Source organism: Cladosporium halotolerans (genome assembly GCF_011745625.1).
Source record: "Cladosporium halotolerans strain TM138-S3 chromosome Unknown Sca31, whole genome shotgun sequence".
In the NCBI taxonomy this organism is placed as follows: Eukaryota; Fungi; Ascomycota; class Dothideomycetes; order Cladosporiales; family Cladosporiaceae; genus Cladosporium; species Cladosporium halotolerans.
This window is the reverse complement of record NW_027191482.1, coordinates 129,245-148,094: the sequence shown is the minus strand read 5'-3', so window position 1 is coordinate 148,094 and position 18,850 is coordinate 129,245. Positions and strand designations below refer to the sequence as shown.

General features: G+C 54.6%; 7 protein-coding genes across 7 annotated transcripts; 3 read left to right on the top strand and 4 right to left on the bottom strand.

Moving 5' to 3' along the window:
• Nucleotides 1–2,163: 2,163 nt before the first annotated feature.
• WHR41_07150 (uncharacterized protein) lies at nucleotides 2,164–2,973 on the bottom strand. Its single transcript, XM_069375755.1, has 4 exons — nucleotides 2,786–2,973; nucleotides 2,702–2,733; nucleotides 2,459–2,639; nucleotides 2,164–2,395 (listed from the first exon to the last, which is right to left on the bottom strand). Exons 1-4 carry the CDS (start codon nucleotides 2,812–2,814, stop codon nucleotides 2,335–2,337), a joined length of 303 nt encoding a protein of 100 aa, XP_069226969.1. The 5' UTR covers nucleotides 2,815–2,973; the 3' UTR covers nucleotides 2,164–2,334.
• Nucleotides 2,974–5,065: 2,092 nt separating this feature from the next.
• On the top strand, nucleotides 5,066–6,907 carry WHR41_07149 (uncharacterized protein; the record flags this gene model as incomplete). Its single annotated transcript, XM_069375754.1, has 1 exon — nucleotides 5,066–6,907. The coding sequence occupies one exon, from the start codon at nucleotides 5,066–5,068 to the stop codon at nucleotides 6,905–6,907; it is 1,842 nt and encodes a 613-aa protein (XP_069226910.1).
• Nucleotides 6,908–7,000: 93 nt separating this feature from the next.
• Nucleotides 7,001–8,365, bottom strand: WHR41_07148 (uncharacterized protein). The gene is made up of 2 exons (XM_069375753.1): nucleotides 7,701–8,365; nucleotides 7,001–7,642 (listed from the first exon to the last, which is right to left on the bottom strand). Exons 1-2 carry the CDS (start codon nucleotides 8,342–8,344, stop codon nucleotides 7,120–7,122), a joined length of 1,167 nt encoding a protein of 388 aa, XP_069226909.1. The 5' UTR covers nucleotides 8,345–8,365; the 3' UTR covers nucleotides 7,001–7,119.
• Nucleotides 8,366–8,671: 306 nt separating this feature from the next.
• WHR41_07147 (uncharacterized protein) lies at nucleotides 8,672–9,807 on the bottom strand (the record flags this gene model as incomplete). The annotated part of the gene is made up of 2 exons (XM_069375752.1): nucleotides 9,559–9,807; nucleotides 8,672–9,502 (listed from the first exon to the last, which is right to left on the bottom strand). The coding sequence occupies exons 1-2, from the start codon at nucleotides 9,760–9,762 to the stop codon at nucleotides 8,672–8,674; spliced, it is 1,035 nt and encodes a 344-aa protein (XP_069226912.1). The 5' UTR covers nucleotides 9,763–9,807.
• A 195-nt stretch (nucleotides 9,808–10,002) lies between these two features.
• WHR41_07146 (uncharacterized protein) lies at nucleotides 10,003–12,477 on the bottom strand (the record flags this gene model as incomplete). Its single annotated transcript, XM_069375751.1, has 1 exon — nucleotides 10,003–12,477. One exon carries the CDS (start codon nucleotides 12,475–12,477, stop codon nucleotides 10,003–10,005), a length of 2,475 nt encoding a protein of 824 aa, XP_069226911.1.
• A 204-nt stretch (nucleotides 12,478–12,681) lies between these two features.
• Nucleotides 12,682–14,750, top strand: WHR41_07145 (uncharacterized protein). The gene is made up of 3 exons (XM_069375750.1): nucleotides 12,682–13,566; nucleotides 13,617–13,871; nucleotides 13,924–14,750. Exons 1-3 carry the CDS (start codon nucleotides 12,999–13,001, stop codon nucleotides 14,517–14,519), a joined length of 1,419 nt encoding a protein of 472 aa, XP_069226914.1. The 5' UTR covers nucleotides 12,682–12,998; the 3' UTR covers nucleotides 14,520–14,750.
• A 754-nt stretch (nucleotides 14,751–15,504) lies between these two features.
• On the top strand, nucleotides 15,505–18,830 carry WHR41_07144 (uncharacterized protein; the record flags this gene model as incomplete). The annotated part of the gene is made up of 10 exons (XM_069375749.1): nucleotides 15,505–15,680; nucleotides 15,738–15,750; nucleotides 15,838–15,935; nucleotides 15,989–16,092; nucleotides 16,148–16,225; nucleotides 16,280–16,514; nucleotides 16,571–17,006; nucleotides 17,072–18,108; nucleotides 18,168–18,231; nucleotides 18,288–18,830. The coding sequence occupies 10 exons, from the start codon at nucleotides 15,505–15,507 to the stop codon at nucleotides 18,696–18,698; spliced, it is 2,652 nt and encodes an 883-aa protein (XP_069226913.1). The 3' UTR covers nucleotides 18,699–18,830.
• Between the last annotated feature and the right edge of the window lie 20 nt (nucleotides 18,831–18,850).

Below are 18,850 nucleotides of genomic sequence, written 5' to 3'. Positions count from 1 at the left end.
GTGGACGCATCAGCCAAGGCTGTGCTGAGCAAGGATATGTATTGGATGCATGACCCAGCAAGCCGCTCGTGGCTGGCGGCTACCACTTTGCCTTGTATCAATGGGTCAAGCCTTTGTAATCCATGATCGATAAAGAACTCCCGCACAGACTCGTGAATGAATTGATACTGCCATTCATCAGGTCGGCCGTCGAGAGGAAGCACGCTCATCTCTAGGAAGCCCTTTGACCCAGTGAGTATGAAGTCTCGTAGCACATGCCGGCTCACAAGAGTGCTATCCCATGGGAGTGTTGCGGCTTTCAATTGCTTCGTAGAGATCAAGACTGCGAAGTATAGCTCGAGAGCGGTCAAACGTCTTCCAGCACACAAGGTCCACTGGATCATGGGTGTTAGGCTCTCGTTTGACTCGTCCCTATTCAGTATGTCGTCGAACAGATCTCGTAAGCTCGTAGGGATCTTGAGCAGACGATCTCGCAGCTGGTGAATGTTTCCGTGGTCGCGGACCTTGTTGAGGATAGCGACCACCAGGACTACCCATAGGAAGACTCCGGATGATCTCTGTCTGATTTCTTCAGCCAAGTCAAGTTTGTCCCCAATGTCTTGCAGTTTCAGTTTCTTCTGCACATATAAAGAGATGTCTTCTTGATGTCCTTCGAGGTCGTCAAATAGTATTTCCTCGAGATTACTGATCCTTATATTCGGATAATGCCGACTCGCCACGCAGATCCACAAGGCTACACCAGCGGAGGTCGCTTCTTCACCCAGGTCTTCGAGCATCCAGAGCATTTCCCGCATCTCATCTTCGTCGCATTCATCCAAAGCATCGATATAGCACGTGAGGGTATCCTTCCGACCACAGAAAAGCATAGCTTCGCGGAACATGTCTTTCAATAGCTCGAGAGGCCACCCTTGCTTGTGGAAACTTTCTCTTGCTTCGGGCTCAGCCATGTCTTGTAGTTGGGGTACTTCTTCTACTACTTGATGGAGAAGAGCGCGGTACATGCCTTCTGTGGATTTCTCTGGCCGGCTTTTCCCTCTCGCATTGAAGAAGAATGATATCTGTCGGTCGTGACGTTTGGAGTCTTCTCGGTGCTTCCTTACAGCGTACTTCATGAGCGTCGATTTTCCGGCACCAGGCTTTCCCCGAATCCACAGTATACCGTGATGTAATGATCGAAACGCTGGGCTGCGCCATCTCTTGTATTCTTGAGTTTCGAAAAGCCATTCACATGTCTGCGACTGCTCTCTTGCGATACTGACGGAGCGGAGGTTCATGTCAGGAAACGCCAGTGCATTCTTCAGGCTTAAATCTGTAGGATAAAAACCCTCTCGGTGTGTCGTTGGTGCATAGTAATTATGTTGATGGCCAACGTACGAATTGCCCGCATGCAACCTGGCGGAGTCTTTGACCGTCATATGGGCGTATTGCTGGCGCACGAGGTTGTGGTCTTCTGTGGGCGTCATGGCCTCCGCCAACAACAACGCGGCGCCGCTTTCATCCTCGAGTTCGGCCTGCTGATCGCGAGGCTCCATAGCACCTTTTTATAATAAGATCTCCTAGCTGAAAGTAGTCGTGTTTTTCGATGTGGGTTACGATCGCATCAAGGCTGCCGCATCGCTGAGCTCAAAAATGGCACATGTTAGCAGGCGCTTGCCGATGCAGCTAAATTATTAGTCGGTGGCTGTGTACTCATGCAGCCTCGCATACGAAGATCCCAATCCCAACAGCGTCCTTTCCCCGCTACCGAAGGACATTGCGTCCAAGAAGTTGTATCGCAGACTGCAAGCTCTGGTGAAAATAAAACAATAATACGCCAGGTACCGCGTTTTCATCTGCCGTCACCGAATCGTTTTCATGATTTAACATCAACCCTTTGTTTCGACAATTTCCATTTTTTGTAAGCGCTGTAGTTTTTCTTTGATTGCGAGAAGTCAGAGCAAGTCTGATGTCATTGAATGTAGCTACCATTGTTTCCTATCACGGGGACGTTTTCTGGTATTTAGACGTTAGACATGGCGAAGCATTCGCGATCGCGTGGCGCTTCGCTTCTCGAAGTTTGCCGAGGGCGACGGGAAGTATTTGAACATAGGCATCGAAGACTCTATCCTGGTGGCTGCTCTTCTTGTCCGCTCTCTGCAAAATGCGGCTTTTCAAATACTCGTTTCTTCAAACTTGGGAGCGAAAACAACTCTTGGTCGCGAGTACCGGATTCTCATCAGCCTCTGCCAGGAGATTTCGCGAGGTCCCACCGGCGTGAATGTTGAAAGACTAGCTATGGTGAACATCGTTTATCGGATCGTCAGAGGTCCGAATATTGCTCCTGTCTTTGCTTCCCTAGCCGTCGTCCACATCACCATACAAAGCCCTCCCTTCTTTCGAGTTCAAGAAACGACTCCTATAAAAGCATAGCGTGAGCAGCCACAACGGTCAAAGCGAGATAGTATTACTAGGCACTCACTTATCTTCAGCCCACGTCATCAGAAGATACGCAGCGAACATTGGTGGCACGACGTATAAGAACTGGCTGCTGCACCTCCGAAGTGTGTTTAGCCAGCCGCGCTGTGTCCAAAAATGCTTCGAGATCTTGATCTGGTTCGGCGACAGCCTGTAAGTGACGATGCCGTTCTGCTTTGGAAGGTCTGGAAGTATATTGTTTCAGCAAGCAAGATGAGGGATTTCTTGGCGAGCGTTGAATGGGTACCTTTGTGGCCCCAGCAGAGGACGGGAATGCGGCTAAGGGAGCAATCATTAGCGCCTGCACCATATCGTGGCGTATATCACCTACGGCTTGGGGATTGCCTGGTTGTATTCCATTGCTGTGCTCTGGCAATGTGTTAGAGTGTGCGTTGTTGTGGGTAGGAATGTATGATCTGAAGCGATGAATAAGTAGCCAGTCGGTATTGCTGAGCCGGCAACCAAGTCCTGGAGGGATCAGGCGAACTCGTTCTAGTGGCCCTTTTGCACCTATCCAAGCACTTCGCGACTGCCTGAATCCGCCGAGACCTTTGCCTCCGAGGAGTGTATGCAGAGTCGGATGATAAACATCACCGATGGCCGATTGGCCGCTGACCCTTGGTCTTCCGGGATAACAATCCTGAAGTGAAACTGCGGAGAAACGAGACAGTAGTGTAAGGATGGCCTTTAGGGAGCGTCAGTTTATGATTGCACACCTCATCACCAGTCGTGCCACCTGCGGCGGGCTGGCGCCGTTGATGCTTCTAGACGTGCTCGTTCTCTAGAGTGGGCTTCCGCTACTTTCAAGGTCCTATTGCAAGACCCCATTGCCCAACTGATCATGACCAGTAGTCTGAACCAGAGAAGCTGGTGCTCACGTTGATATGGCGGCTGGTTCCATTTATTGTGCCGGGTGAGCTCTGAGTACCCTATCAAAGTGATGTTAGACAGCTTTACACTGTCCGATAGGCGCTTGTTGAGGGATGCATGCGGGATTCACACGAGCCCTGACATGGCCACGAAGGAGTCAAGGGGTGCGAAATCCTCATCCAGTTTGGCGCATGTCCTGCGCGGAGGCCGTCGAGACGTCTAGGCGAGAGCCGCTCGCTCAATGAAGTAGCGGCTTTTCTCCTGCCAAGCGTGACACATAGTTCACGCGTATGCTACACAACTGGATTGACTGCTATCTTTGGGCATCGCATCGAGACTACTTCCAAGACCTCTGGTGCCCCAAGCGCCCTTGTCTTGCTTGTCTTGGAATTTACTTGGAGACCGTGGACTTTTATCAGGAGGTCTGTGTTCCTTTGGCTGGTAGCAAGCGTTACACCGGGGAGTGCGATCCAAGAATGCAGAACTCTGCTGGGAGATGACGGTGGAGTTGTTCATGGCGGCGTGAGATGGTCAGGGACGCATCATCAAATGTAGGAAGTTGGTTTCTGTCGAGCAGCTGAGACTTAACCCTAACCCTGAAAAATTCGACCCTAACCCTACAAGGACCGAATCTGCTTCCTGAAAGCTGCTCGCTCGTTTCGGACGAGCTGTGACAAGCTTCTATTATTAATTATAGAGGCGTGATCCCCTGGTTTTTCTACTTCCACTCGATTAAAGTGGATGACAAGCTATACTCATGGAGAGGCATTGTGGCTATCAATTGTGTTTGCACGTCAGACGTGTGATGTATATCAGACCAGAGTAACGTGTCATAGTTTCTGACGGTCTTCTCGCTGAAACACCAATAGAAAAGTATGATCTAGTGTCGCGCCACGCAGAGCCAAAAGTGAAGAACGCAGATCTTCCATATGATAGTTGCCGGGAGTCGCAAGCGTATCACAATCCACGGGTCATGCTTTTTGTAGCACCCTTTCTCATGCAGCCAGTCTAATCGGTTATCAGACATGGTCTCTATTGTTCATGTTGTCCCTTGCGCTACTACCGAGATGAGTAGTTCCCGCGTGCGCGGCACATCGGCAAGATCTAACGAGAGATCAAGATCGATCGCCAGAGCACAGCGCGGAGTCGACGCCGTGCCGCTCCTCTGCAAGGAACGGCCTGCAAGCCCTCGCGATCCCCTCCCACACTCCGAGCGCCAAAGCATCATCGACAACACGATCATGCCACCGGCTCAAGCCGTTTTGACAGCTCAACGGCGTGCCATGCGGTCGCCACCCATGGTCTTCACACTGACCAGCCGCCGTTTGTGGCCTTGAAAGACTGTCATACATTCGACGACGACAATCCTCGCCTGGCGGCGCCAACTTGAAGGGTTGCCACCTCCAGAGTTCTGCTTCAATCATGGATGTCGGCACTAATATCCAGCCCTGGTCGATTCGTGCAGACATCCCGTGTCCGCCATGTCGGGTCACGGTCGATACGTCACGTTTTAGCAGTCGATTCTGCTCCACCGCAGACAGTGGTACGCCGCCGCGTGCGTTCCCCGTGGCTGCAGAGTCTGTTTTTCATGGTAGGTTTTGCCTCTCATGTCGCACGTTCCTTTTCCCTTGAGGTTTTTCCTGCCTTCTCGTGAAGAAGTCAGGGCAGCGCTTCACTTTTGACCCTTTCTTTTCCTGCCTGAACGCTGGTCCGGGCATTGTTCTTCCAAAGAGCCCTCAAGATGTCTGAGGTAACATCGTACATGGGTCTGCGAGGCCCGGCACTTGCTAGTGTCATTGGTACTGTCGCAGGACTGGCATTCTTTCTTTTTGGATACGATCAGGGAGATCTCGCCGGCATTCTCACCATCCCATCATTCCGTCAACGCTTCCCTCAGACCGACACAATCGGGAACCCCGAGAGCCTTCATGTCGCCACTCTTCAAGGACTCACCGTCGGTATCTGGAACCTCGGATGCTTCTTCTCGGCCATCCTGACCATCTTAATCGGTGACAAGCTCGGAAGGAAGAAGACAATGTTGATGGGCCTGACGTTTCTTGCGATCGGAGAAATCATCCAGGCGTCATCATACAGCTGGGCGCAGTTTCTGGCCGGTCGAGCCATCGCTGGATGGGGCAATGGGTTCAACACAGCGACGGTTCCCGCATGGCAAGCCGAGTGCACCAAAGCTCACCGTCGTGGCACTTTGCTCATGGTCACGGCCGGTACGTTCATCGCCGCTGGATTGAGCTTTAGCTATTGGATGGACTTCGCCTTTGCGTGGCTCGACCCGTCTTCTGCGGCATGGCGGGTACCGATCGCGATTCAGCTCATTTTCTTGCTGGTTGCCGCACTCATGCTTCTGCTCATGCCGGAGTCCCCACGATGGCTGATTTTGACTGGACGAGAGGATGAAGCGCTGAGAGTGTTGTCTGCTTTGAACGATCTTCCAAGAGACAGTCACGACGTTCGCCAGGAATTTTTGCAGATCAAAGATGCTGTCATCGAGATGTCCAAAGGCAGCTTCGAATCAGCATTTTCCATGGGCGATTATCGCCACGTCCACAGAACCCTCTTGGCGGTGACCTTACAGATATTCCAGCAATCGACCGGCATCAACCTCGTCACACAATTCCTAGCTCTAATGTTTATCCAGCTGTATGGCTACTCTGGCTGGGTTGGCCGAATCTTGGCTGCCGCGGTTGGTACAGAGTTTCTCATGGCATCGGTGGTGCCAGTCGTCGGTATCGACCGATTCTGGGGTCGCCGCAGCCTTATGATGTTTGGAGCAAGCGGTATGTGCATCTCCATGGTGATTCTGTCAGCCATGTTGTGGCTTAACACCACTGCCGGGGACATCGTCAGCACAGTCTTCATATTCGCATACTGCACGTTCTTCGCCATAGGCTGGCAGGGGATGGCTTGGCTCTACCAAGTCGAAATCGTTCCCCTCAGAATCCGCGGCCCAGCAAACGCGATGTCGACAGCTGCAAACTGGCTAGTCAACTACGCCATTGTGCAGGTTGCGCCGGTTGCGTTCCACAACATCGGCTACCGCACATACATTATCTTCGCCGTCCTGAACTTCGTTATCGTTCCTGTCGTCTACTTCCTCTACCCGGAAACCGGCTTCCGCAGTCTCGAAGAGGTGGACGTGATTTTCTCCAACGCCAACTCCCAGCCCAGGCCCTGGCTAAATGTCGTCGCACTTGCAGCCAACGAGCCGCTTTGGTACGGCAAAGGAGGCGATGAGTCTTTCTTCTACGAGGAGAGCGAATGGCATAAGAAGCATCTCCGCTTCAGCGATGAAGTCAAGACGAGCGAGGGTGAGACGACTACACTTCGCAACAACGACAGCAACCCCGGTGACTGGAGCCCGACCAAGAAAGCATCGGATCCAAACAGCAGCTACGACGATATCATGCAACAGCAGCCTACACAGACTGCAGACCTTGATGCCAGCGGTCCTTGGCCGATTGCAAGAGCCATCTCTTCTCAAGATGTTGCACCAAGTCCTACAGTTCCCAGACTGAGCGCGTCACGGGATGGTCGCCATTCCAGAGGCTCTGGTATCGGGTACTAGGCTAAACTCCAGATCTATTGTTAGTTTTATCAGGGTCCCAAGGGCGCTATAAAGGGACGGAACGGGTGTAACGCAGATTGATATCACCAATGCGATAGCATAATGACCACGGTAATGAATCTCCTTAACAGCCTAGCAACACAAATAATTGAATTGACCAGCATATGTCTCACAACTCTACAAACTCTACAACCCCCACTCCATCCACCAATTCAACTCCCAGCCCCCTCCTCCCCCCAAGGCTGCACATCCGCCATCGCGACCCCCAACGAACTATCCGCCTGCCCAAAATACAACCACCACTTCCCCTTGAACTGAACCAGCCCCTCCGCAAAAACAACCCTATTAACCTGCCCCTCCGTCTGCTCCGGCGTGCTGGGCCACAAAAAAGGCCTCTCCAACCTCGCGACCGGCCCATCCGCCAACTCCGGCTGGTATGTGCCTCCGACAACTGGGTTCTCGATGCTCGCGTTGACCGTCGGCCGGAAGGACCCCGACGGGTCGATCAGCATCTGCCCTACGCTGTACTGGCCCTGCGGGTAGCCGGCTCGTCCGGTTGTCATGGCGTTGTAGATTAGCAGCCAGGAGCCGTGGCGGGTTTTGATGGGCGCGGGGCCGGGCTCGAGGAGCCGGTTTTCCCACGGGTGTACGGGGGCTGCGAACGGTTGGGTGGCGGGGAGGGTTGTCCAGTTTAGGAGGTCGGGGGAGGTGGCGTGGTATAGGGAGGAGTCGCCCCTGGTGGGTTTGTTAGTGGGTGTTGTTGGACGAGTGGGGGATGGGGGCAAGGGCTTACCAGTACATGTGGTAGAGGCCATCGATGGGCTCGTTGGTTATGGCGCCGGACTTGGAGTGGTTGAGTCGAGGGCCAGGAATGTCGATGTCGCTGAATGCGACGTCTTGCCAGTAAGGGAAGAGCGGTGGATATTTCGTCCAGTTGAGCAGGTCTGTGGATGTAGCAAGGCAGAGCTGTGGCGAGGTGAGGTTGTAGCCTGTGTAAGTCACGTAGAATGTGCCGTTGACACGGATGATGCGTGGATCTTCTGTGCCTCCTCCGGCCTCCCAGGGTTCGGTAGCCTCAATGATCGGCCTGTTTAAACGTTCAAAGTTGATGCCATCGGTGCTCCAAGCGAGGCCGACGGTGCTGACTTTGGACTCATTCTGCGCTCGATACAGGAGAAAGATGGTCTCGTTCAGAACGATGGCGGTAGGGTTATAAAGGTAAGCGGACTCGAAGTTGTTGGCTGGATTTGGGGAAAGGATAGGGTTGCCTGGATATTGATTGAACGGCAGAATGGGGAAATAGGGAGGGATGTAATCGGGATCTCCATCGACGGTGTCTGGTGTGATCTCGAATGGCAGACTGTCAGCTGATGAGACGGTTTGGGCAACGATCCCTCGGAGCAAAAGCAACCCTAACAGCGACCTGAGAGCCTGCATTGTATCGATGGACCACGTGGTGTAATGATCAATCTCCGAAACAATTTGACCTCTAACTCACGAACTATATATGTCCCCCTCAGAAGCTCCAAGAAATGTTGTCGGATGACGTCGCAAACAGCCACTCCCAAAACTCTACCAACCCCGCTCGTGCTGTCTTGCCCTGGCGATCATCTCGCTTCCGGCACCTCGGTGCTTTGTTTAAGCGAATATCGAAGTATATAATGCACTGGTAATTTGGTCCAAACGAGATCGACCTTCCTGTTGGGAAAGAGTCCTGTATTTACATGTGTGCTGCAGTTTGTCTACTGTCTGTCGAATCGGTTACTATTTACCCGACCCCTCCGCCTCCTTCCCCTTCTGCAACAACCTCCTCGTCTCAAACTTCTTCATTTCGACATCCTCAGGAAAATCCTCCCTCCAAGCCTCCCTTCCCCCCAAGTGCCTGTACACCACCCTCGAGTCCAAATCCTTACACTCCGGATCCACGCTCGTCTCCTCATAAACCCGCAACCCCTCCTTGCCCAACGCAAGCCCCACGCCGACCCTCTCCGCCGTGTCGACCGCAAGCCCGAAATCCTTCTTCATCAGCTGCACGCGGAACCCGCCCTTATACCCCTTGCTCGCGGGGGCGTCGGGCGACAAGCCAGGGACGGGGCACCAGTCGTCGCAAATGGACGACTGGGCGGTGGAGGTGTGGAAGACGTTCGCGAGGACGCGCGGGTCCATGCCGGAGGCCATGCCGATGTTCATCGCTTCGCTGACGGCGATCGCGATCAGGCCGCTGCAGTAGTTGTTGCAGAGCTTGGCGGTCAGGCCCAGCGAGGGCCCGCCACAAGGGAAGATGTTGCCGCCCATGAGGCTGAGGAGCTGGTGCAGGAGGGGCATGTTGGCGTCGCTGGCGGCGCAGCCGAGCATGAAGGTGAGGGTTGCTTTTTCGGCGCCGATGGCGCCGCCGGAGACGGGCGAGTCGTAGAATTTGGCGGAGGGGTGTTGGGTGGCGACGGCGTCGCGGACGGCGAGAGAGGTGCCCGTGTCGATTGTGCTGCAGTCGATGAGGATTTTGGTGTCGAGATTGCTGGCGAGGACGCCGGTGTTTTCGGTCAGGTAGACGGATCGCACGTGGCTTCCTTCGGGGACCATGGATATGATGATGTCCTGTCTTTGTGAGCATGGGAGATACTAAGGTGAGTTGGAGGCGATGACGATCATACTGACTTATCAGCCACGTCTTTCGAGCTGCTGCAGGCACTGACTCTGCCTTGACCATCTTGTACGAATTTGTCCACCGATTCTTGGATAACATCAAAGACGTAAAACTGAGTATCGTCATCCATCTTTTTGAGCAGATTGCGGGCCATTGGAAGGCCCATAATCCCCAGGCCAATCCAACCAACATTTTTAGGTAGACGAGCCATTGTCAGCACTTTGACATCAACGATCAAGCAACAGAAACTTTGTGTCAAAGGAATGTAGGGAAAAAGATGTTGTCGCAACTCAACCGGGTTTCATCATAGTCGGTTGCGGGGTATATTGGAGTTGCGGGGCATGGACTTTCAAGATCCGATATAGGACCCCAGGCGCATGCAGATCGCTTAATAAGGAGGTACTATACAAAGCCAAACATCATCATCGTGGGTCTACTCGGCTCACTCGGTTCACTCGTCGCCATCAATCTCCATCGCGTCTTGCTGGCTGTCCCCTCTCCTGGTCGTCGTGCTGCGCGTCCCACGTGGGGTCTCAACGGCCTTCACGATCGCCTCGCCTTCTTCCGGACTCAGAACATTATCGAGGATGTCGTGCGCGGCTTCGATGACCTCTGCTTCAATGCCGGCTTCAAACACCAATTGCTCGCTGAATGCAACGCGGGACATGCTGATGAGGAACATGTGGTAGCCGCCTCGCTCTACTTCGAGTTTCTGTGTGAGGTTGATGGAGTCGTCAAATGTTCGTAGAATGTGGTGGAGGATGCGGACGGTCATGTTCACGGTGATGATGATCAGATCATGCAGCGTGGGAGGTGGCTCGTGGTCGCTTTTCTCGCTTTCGCCGCTGTCTCTGCGTCGTCGCGCGTACGGAGGAATGGTGTAGAGTTCGGCGACCTGACGGTTCAAGAATCTGACCATCTTCACAATCGCGATGCGATGGTGAGCGATCAGGTTGCCACTATGATCTGTGTGGCACATCCTTTTCAAGACGAGAAGGGTCTCAATTCGAAGTTCCGCAATCTCTTCCTGGGTGTACGAGGGCTCGTCTTTAGGAGCCTCGGGCGTTTCGAATAGCCAAGTCAACAGTCGGTCGAGCGTCTGGCGCTCTTGCTGCCCCTGTTGGCTAGGATCACTACTGATCGAGCCGAAGCTCGTGCCCAGTACTGACGTCGAAAGAATCTGCAGGGCTTGTTTGATGCGAGGTATCGGCTGCACCTTGTTGAGGATTAAGAGCGAGCCGCGGAAATGAATGTGCCGCCAAAAGGCTTCGATGCGCTCAGGATACAGCGCTGCTGATTGACCCAGAGAAAGGAGGAAGTCGACAATCGCATCAACGTCCACCTTGGCAGCCAATTCCTCCAGATCTTTGAGATCAAAGGAAACAGACAGTGGAGCACGCTGGGCCTGGAATACCGGTGTGACGACCAGATCGATCGACTGGAGGCAGATAGGTACACCTTCTTCCACCAATTTCGCAATTTGATCGGAAAGCTCAAAGTAGAGCGCTGCGCGGAGCATACCAAGGATCAACGTCAACGGCTCATACATCTTCTCGTGCAGACAATTTGACCAAAGATCTAGCAGAATGTAGGCCACTCTCAGCGGCATACTGCCTGTATCTTGAGGGTGAATGGGGAACGAGAGACCGTCGAAGAAAATGGAAGCCAAAGACCTAGCTGGGGCGGATGGAAAGCTATGCTTGGCGAGGAGCTCAATGACCCTCTCTTCGCCTCCGCGCTGCTTGTAATTAAGCATGCGTTGAATAAAGTCATACCGTTCTCGCGCAAGAATTGCCTCTGAGCCATTACCATTGGATACTGCAGGTAATGAGTATTGCTCTCCGCTAGGTTCCCGTGACGGCTTGTTCGGCGGGGGCATGAAAGACAACGCAGGCAACGGACTATCTTGTGCCGATCGTTTTCGCTTGGCTCCAGCGGTGGGAGTCTGGTCTTTCGGCTTGTCTCTGCTTCGGCTGGGACTGACCAAATGTACCTCGTCATCATCGAAGCCATCACCGAGCCCTTGCTTCCTCTTGCGAGGTGTATCTTTGCCTCTCACAGGCATTGGCTTGCTTGGACCAGTCGATCGCTTAGCTCTTTCCGCTTCTTGGGCCAGATCGTGCTGCAAAAATCGATTGTCCGTCTCCATCTTTTCGCTCTGCTTCCGCATAGCATCAAGCTCAGCCTTCTGTTTCGCAGCCTCGTCCGCATGCAATTTCTGCATGACGCTGAGTCGCCGCTCATACTCCTTCGCAGCCTTCTCTTCCTTCGCGCGCACGATGGAGATTTCTCCCTGCTTCGTTGCGGCGGCCGCGCGAGCTTCCTGCTCTAAACGCCGCAATCGGCTTTGCTCAGCCTCGAGTTCTGCGATGCGCGCGAGAAGCGTGGCGGCCTCAGAGTCTGTGCGAGCCTTGTTCTGCAGATGCGGTGCCTGTCCCCAGTGCTGCGATGCTTGTGCTCCCCCACCCATCTCAGCGTCCGCAGCAGCGAAGGCTGCGGCAGTCTCAGGATCCATGGCGCGCGAAGCAGTGCGGGAAGCGGGGCGAGACTGCACTCTCGTGGGCGGTCCAGAGGCAGGGTGGATGACCATGGTCGGCTCATCCAAGTCGATCACGTTCTCGTCGTCGAATCCGTAGTCGGACGAGGGTGGCTCTGGCACGTTGGGCGGAGGCGCTGGTCCTGATGACCCGGCCATGCCAGGTTGCTGTCGCCGTGGCGGTCGCCATGCCGTGTTCTTTGTAGGCTTCTGAGCGCGATACAGACCAGAAGCATTGTGAATCTGTCTCCTCAGGTCGGGAGGTGGATGTTGTGATGCCGGACTCGCGCGCTGGCGCTGAGTGGACGAGATGGCATTTCTTTCAAGCTCGACCAGAGTGTTGTCCGGGATGTCGTCGAGGTCGTCATCCGGGAAGAGATCGTCCTCCATGTTGGCGGGATGTGCTTGCCATCACCATGCTTGAGGGTGCCGCCGTCCAGGGTGCATCAGCCACTCCGCGCGCAGGTGTCGAGGATCTGTGTGTTGTTGATCGGCCGGGCCAATGGCGCTAGCGGTGGACGAGCTTCAGGTTCACATGCGCTGCCAAGCTCCAGGCGCGCCAGGCTTCAGCTTCTTGGACGGACTGTCGTCACCGCGCAGGGGAGGAGAAATCCATCCGCAGCAGCCAGACTTGCAACATCCACGCGACCCGCCGCCCGCCCAGCGCATCCGACCATGCTCTCCTTTGACCCTTGATTTTCCCCTCCCACAATCTTTTGAGGACATTCGATTCTTCACAAACCCGACACGCGCTCGCCCATCAGTGTCCGCTTACTCGCACATCGAGCAAGCAAGCGAGTACCCGCAGCTCATCGTCACTGCCTGACGTCTAGGGGCCCGACAACAGCTTGGATTCCTTCGGGCAATCACCACTCTCGTCCCCGGATCCCACTTCGCGCAATACCGCAACCATGACCAAGCCCAAAAAGGACATCAAGTTCCAGCACCGCGAACGCCGCCAGAGCCGAGGCAGCATGTCCGACTCGCCGACAGAAGAGCGCAACGGCGCCAACGCAAACGGGAACTCCAAGAGCCCCACGAGACATGCCAACTCCGAGAAGCAGAAGGGCGCAGATGCGGCCGCTGGCTGGGCGACCGACGACGAGAAGGTGCCGGTGAAAGAGCAGTCCGAGTTCGAGAAGAAGAGGCAGACATTCATCACCCGCGCGATCTGGACCTTTGTCATGATCGGCATCTTCTTTGGATCCATGTTCGCCGGCCACATCTACATGCTCATCATCGTGACCGCCGTGCAGATCATCAGCTACAAGGAGGTGATTGCGATCGCAAACGTGCCTTCGAGAGCGCGCAGCTTGCGTTTTACTAAGACACTCAACTGGTACTTTCTCGGGTCGACGATGTACTTCTTGTACGGCGAGAGTGTGATCTACTACTTCAAGCACATTGTACTCGTCGACAAAGTGCTTCTGCCGTTTGCGACGCACCACCGCTTTATCTCGTTTATGCTTTACGTTATGGGTATGTGTCCTTTCGACTGACAGACCATCTACTTCACTAACACGCTGCAGGCTTCGTTTTCTTTGTCGGCTCCCTCCAGAAGGGTCACTACAAGTTCCAATTCACGCAGTTTGCCTGGACCCACATGGCTCTTTACCTGATCGTTGTGCAAGCACACTTCATCATGAACAACATCTTTGAGGGCATGATCTGGTTCTTCCTGCCAGTGTCTCTGGTTATCACAAACGACATCTTCGCCTACATCTGCGGTATCACCTTTGGGCGCACGCAACTGATTAAGATTAGCCCCAAGAAGACGGTTGAGGGTATGTACCAGCCTCCGTTGTCACCTCAAGCACCCAAGCTAACACAGTATAGGTTTCGTCGGCGCATGGATCTTCACAGTCCTTTTCGGCTTCGGCATGACCAACGTCCTCATGCGTTCCAAGTACTTCATCTGCCCCGTCAACGACCTCGGAGCCAACATCTTCACCGGTCTAGAGTGCGACCCCAACCCAGTCTTCATCCCGCACACCTACCAGCTGCCCTTTATCCCGCCCAACTGGACCCACCTGCCGACGACGGCCAGCATCTCACCCATGCAATTCCACATCCTGGTCATGGCAACCTTCGCCTCCCTCATCGCGCCCTTCGGCGGCTTCTTCGCCTCCGGCCTCAAGCGCACCTTCAACATCAAGGACTTCGGCGACTCGATCCCGGGCCACGGCGGCATGACGGACCGCATGGACTGCCAGTTCATCATGGGCTTCTTCGCCTTCATGTACTACCAGAGCTTCATCGCGGTCTACAAGGCCTCGCCCGGCTCCGTCATCGAGACGGCCATCACGGGCCTGACGCCCGAGGAGCAGGTCGAGGTCGTCAAGCTGCTCGCCAAGCACCTCGTCAACCAGGGCCAGCTGGCGCCGGCTGCGCTGGAGTATTTGGGCGAACAGTTCCAGATGCTGAGGAGATGAGGTGGTACTTTCTCGTTAGAGGGAATGGAGAGGAGAAGGAAAGAAGGAAAGAACAGCGCGCGCGTGAAAGAATCAAGACGGCGAGGAAGAAAGCGCGTTTCGCTTAAAAACCTGGTTTTCAAGATTCTGGACATCTAAGATAATTCTCCTTGTAGGTACCGTACTGTACGCTCCTGTATTGGAACTACGGCAGCAGCAGCAGCAATAATAATACCCCACTTCAATAACTCATTTCAAGCTCGTTGACCCATTTCACCTCAAACAGCAACCCTCGTGACACCCTCGTTTCCACCCGCTGCGATGCGCATGTGAGACGACGCATTCGGCCCGGTTGCAAGCTAAGCGCTGGCACGCCTGATGCGTGCTGCCGTGGCGTTCCGGCTTCGCTACCTAGGGTCGTGCGTGCGTGCGTGCGTGCGTGCGTGCCGTTGTGGCGGCGCGGCTCTGCAGCTGCGGTTGACGCCGTTGGGTACCGGCGGAGGGCAGGCAGGAGCTTGGGGCATACCTCAGGCCCGCTCGTCGATGGGGGAGGGCGCCGAGATACGAGCGGTGTTGTGAAGGAACATTGGGAAATATCGGAAATGCTGCTTGAGGGCTTCGGATGCCATGGTATGGTATGGTATGGATTGTCACATGCGAGCACCACTGCTGTCTGACGATAGCACGGCTAATTAAGGTGACGGGTGCATGCAGGACAAGGTGGAAGGTAAGGTCAAGGTGAGGTGCACCTTAAGGTGCCGCCAATGCAGGCGAGCGCCGCCTTCCTTCCCCATGGGCGTCGCTGCTGCTACCCCGCTATTCCACCACGCCCCGACCCCTCGCGCATCTAGACAACGCCCAGCCGCTGCGAGTGTTTACTCAAGCTGCTTGAAAGGCTGACTGAGCGGCGATCTCTCTTTTTCCTTGTTGACTCTCCTCCTCTTCCTCCTCCTCCTCCTCCTCCCTCACCGTCTCCTCCAAGAGATACACCAAAACTCCAACAACAATGACCTCCCCAACCCGCGAGCGCAGACCCAGCGTCTCGGCGCCCATCTCCGACTTCCAGACGGCCGTGGGGCCGCCTGGCATGAGCAGGCCGAAGCACAAGCGCACCGCGACCGGCTTCGGGCCCGGCGAGATCAAGGCGATCGAGGCCAGCGTGCCCGAGGGCCAGAGAGAAGCGTGAGTGGAAAGAGGCCACCATTGGCGAGTTTTCGACGGCTAATTGGAGCTGCGCAGGTGGAAGAAGTTCGTACGTGATCGGCGCCTAGCTACCTAGGTACCCTGCGAGAGCTTGTGGAGCAGGGATGATGCTGACTTGGCTTGTGAACCCCGACAGTCTGCGAAGGGGTTCGAGACGAAGGACGAGTTTGAGGCCGAGGCTGTGAGGCATATTGAGACTACGCTGGCGAGGTCGCTGTTCAACTGCGATGAGTTGTAGGTTTGGTCGACGATGATTTGGGCCATGTCAGCGCTGATCAAGGTCCCAGTGCGGCTTACGCTGGCACGGCGCTCGCCTTCCGTGATCGTCTGGTTATTGAATGGAACAAGACGCAGCAGAGGCACACGTTTGCGGATCAGAAGCGTGTCTATTGTATGTTCTGGATCGATCGTGAGCTGGGGCTTGTATCGATGCTGACTTGCTGCAGACCTTTCCCTCGAGTTCTTGATGGGACGTGCTCTGGACAATGCCATGCTCAACGTTGGCATGAAGGATATTGCGAAAGGTCGGTCGGTCGTCGATTCTGGTTGACACGGACGATAACTGACACTTGCTGTAGATGGTTTGGCCGATCTGGGATTTCGCATGGAGGATGTCATCGCTCAAGAGAGAGATGCCGCTCTGGGCAACGGTGGCCTCGGCCGCCTCGCTGCATGCTTCTTGGATTCTCTAGCAACTCTTAACTATCCAGCTTGGGGTTATGCCCTCCGATACCGCTACGGTATTTTCCGTCAAGAAATCGTCGACGGATACCAAGTCGAGGTTCCCGACTATTGGCTCGATTTCAACCCTTGGTACGTTGTAGTGTTTGATCATCTGTCATCACATCTGGCTGACCCTCGACGTTTAGGGAATTCCCCCGCCACGATGTCACAGTCGATGTTCAATTCTACGGAAACGTCAGGAAATACCAGGACCAGAGTGGCAAGCAAATCAGCGTTTGGGAAAATGGCGAGATCGTCACAGCCGTGGCGTACGATGCCCCGATACCTGGCAATGCCACAAAGACAACCAACAACCTCCGCCTCTGGTCGAGCAAGGCATCTCATGGCGAATTTGACTTCACCAAGTTCAACTCTGGCGAGTACGAACAGTCTGTCGCAGATCAGCAGCGCGCAGAGACGATCTCGGCTGTTCTGTACCCGAACGATAGTCTGGATCGCGGTAAGGAGTTGCGCCTGAAGCAGCAGTACTTCTGGTGCGCCGCGTCTCTGTTCGATATTGTCAGGCGATTCAAGAAGTCCAAGAAGGCTTGGAAGGATTTCCCCAATCAGGTGGCGATCCAGGTACGATCCACTGAGCTACCATCCTGTTGTTGATTATCAACATAGACTGACTGACACTGCCCCAGCTCAACGATACCCACCCTACCCTTGCCATTCCTGAGCTGCAACGCATCCTGATCGATCAGGAAGGCCTCGAGTGGGACGAGGCCTGGGCCATTGTGCAGGCAACCTTCGGATACACGAACCACACCGTCTTGCCAGAAGCACTGGAGAAGTGGTCTGTACCTCTGCTTCAGCATCTTCTCCCTCGTCACCTCCAGATCATCTACGACATCAACCTGCAATTCTTGCAGTACGTCGAGCGTAACTTCCCCAAGGATCGAGACATGCTTGGTCGTGTTTCCATCATTGAGGAGTCGCAGCCTAAGATGGTGCGCATGGCATACCTTGCCGTGATCGGCAGCCACAAGGTCAACGGTGTTGCAGAGCTTCACTCTGATCTCATCAAGACAACGATCTTTAAAGATTTCGTCAAGATCTACGGGCCTGACAAATTCACCAACGTCACGAACGGCATCACCCCCAGGAGATGGCTGCACCAGGCCAACCCTCGCCTGTCAGAGCTGATCGCCAGCAAGCTCGGCGGCTTCGAGTACCTCAACGACCTGACCACGCTCCACAAGCTCGAGGCTTTCGTCGACGACAAAGAGTTCAGGAAGGAATTCCAAGAGATCAAGTACGCCAACAAGGTCCGCCTCTCGCAGTACATCAAGGAGAAGAACGGCGTCGCCGTCAACCCGGCCGCGCTCTTCGACATCCAGGTCAAGCGCATGCACGAGTACAAGCGCCAGCAGCTCAACATCTTTGGTGTCATTCACCGCTACCTCGAGATCAAGGACATGACGCCAGAGGAGAAGAAGAAGGTGCAGCCCCGCGTGAGCATTTTCGGCGGCAAGGCTGCGCCGGGATACTGGATGGCAAAGACCGTCATCCATTTGATCAACCAGGTTGGTAAGGTTGTCAATGCCGACAAGGATGTTGGGGACCTTTTGAAGGTTATCTTCCTCGAGGACTACAATGTGTCCAAGGCTGAGATCATCATTCCTGCTTCGGATATCTCGGAGCACATCTCTACTGCTGGAACGGAGGCTTCTGGTACTTCGTAAGTCATGGGAAACTCTTGAGGATGCAGCTTTGGGCACTGGCTGACGATTGAATTAGCAACATGAAGTTCGTCCTCAACGGAGGTCTCATCATCGGCACTTGCGACGGTGCAAACATCGAGGTTAGTTCAGAATTATCCAAGATGTCCTACGACAGCTACTAACAACTCAATTCCAGATCACTCGCGAAGTCGGCGAAGAGAACATCTTCCTCTTCGGCAACCTCAGCGAAGACGTCGAAGACCTGCGCCACGCGCACTACTACGAAGAGTTCAACCTCGACCCCATGCTCGACCGCGTCTTCACCGCCATCCGCGAGGGCGTCTTCGGCGACGCCGGCCAGTTCTCCGCGCTCGTGGACGGCATCGTCGACCACGGCGACTACTACTTGGTTTCTGACGATTTCAAGTCCTACGTCGACACGCAAAGGTTGATCGACGAGGCGTACAAGAAGCAGGACGAGTGGCTCACGAAGACTATCACGAGCGTTTCGCGCATGGGCTTCTTCTCGAGTGATCGCTGTATCGATGAGTATGCGGAGATGATCTGGAATGTCGAGCCGGTTAAGCCGCAGACTAATGGTGCTTGAGGGAGGGGGGTAGGTTGTGGCTATGGGCGGACCGAGACGGTTGGGGTTTCTTTACGATTACGATTCCGAGATGATTGAAGAGTGCGGTGCCAATAATATGTGTATCGACACATGCTTGCGGATGCTTGAAAATCGTCCGATCTTGGTGAAGT

Bases quoted from the DNA above. Each gene is read 5' to 3' on its own strand.
- WHR41_07150 (XM_069375755.1), bottom strand. From the start codon at position 2,814: ATGGAATACAACCAGGCAATCCCCAAGCC. The intron at 2,734-2,785 runs GTAGGTGATATA...TTGCTCCCTTAG, and splicing joins AACCAGGCAATCCCCAAGCC to CCGCATTCCCGTCCTCTGCT. The intron at 2,640-2,701 runs GTACCCATTCAA...ATATACTTCCAG, and splicing joins CCTCTGCTGGGGCCACAAAG to ACCTTCCAAAGCAGAACGGC.
- WHR41_07148 (XM_069375753.1), bottom strand. From the start codon at position 8,344: ATGCAGGCTCTCAGGTCGCTGTTAGGGTTGCTTTTGCTCCGAGGGATC. The intron at 7,643-7,700 runs GTAAGCCCTTGC...CAAACCCACCAG, and splicing joins GGCCTCTACCACATGTACTG to GGGCGACTCCTCCCTATACC.
- WHR41_07145 (XM_069375750.1), top strand. From the start codon at position 12,999: ATGACCAAGCCCAAAAAGGACATCAAGTTCCAGCACCGCGAACGCCGC. The intron at 13,567-13,616 runs GTATGTGTCCTT...AACACGCTGCAG, and splicing joins GTTTATGCTTTACGTTATGG to GCTTCGTTTTCTTTGTCGGC. The intron at 13,872-13,923 runs GTATGTACCAGC...AACACAGTATAG, and splicing joins CCCCAAGAAGACGGTTGAGG to GTTTCGTCGGCGCATGGATC.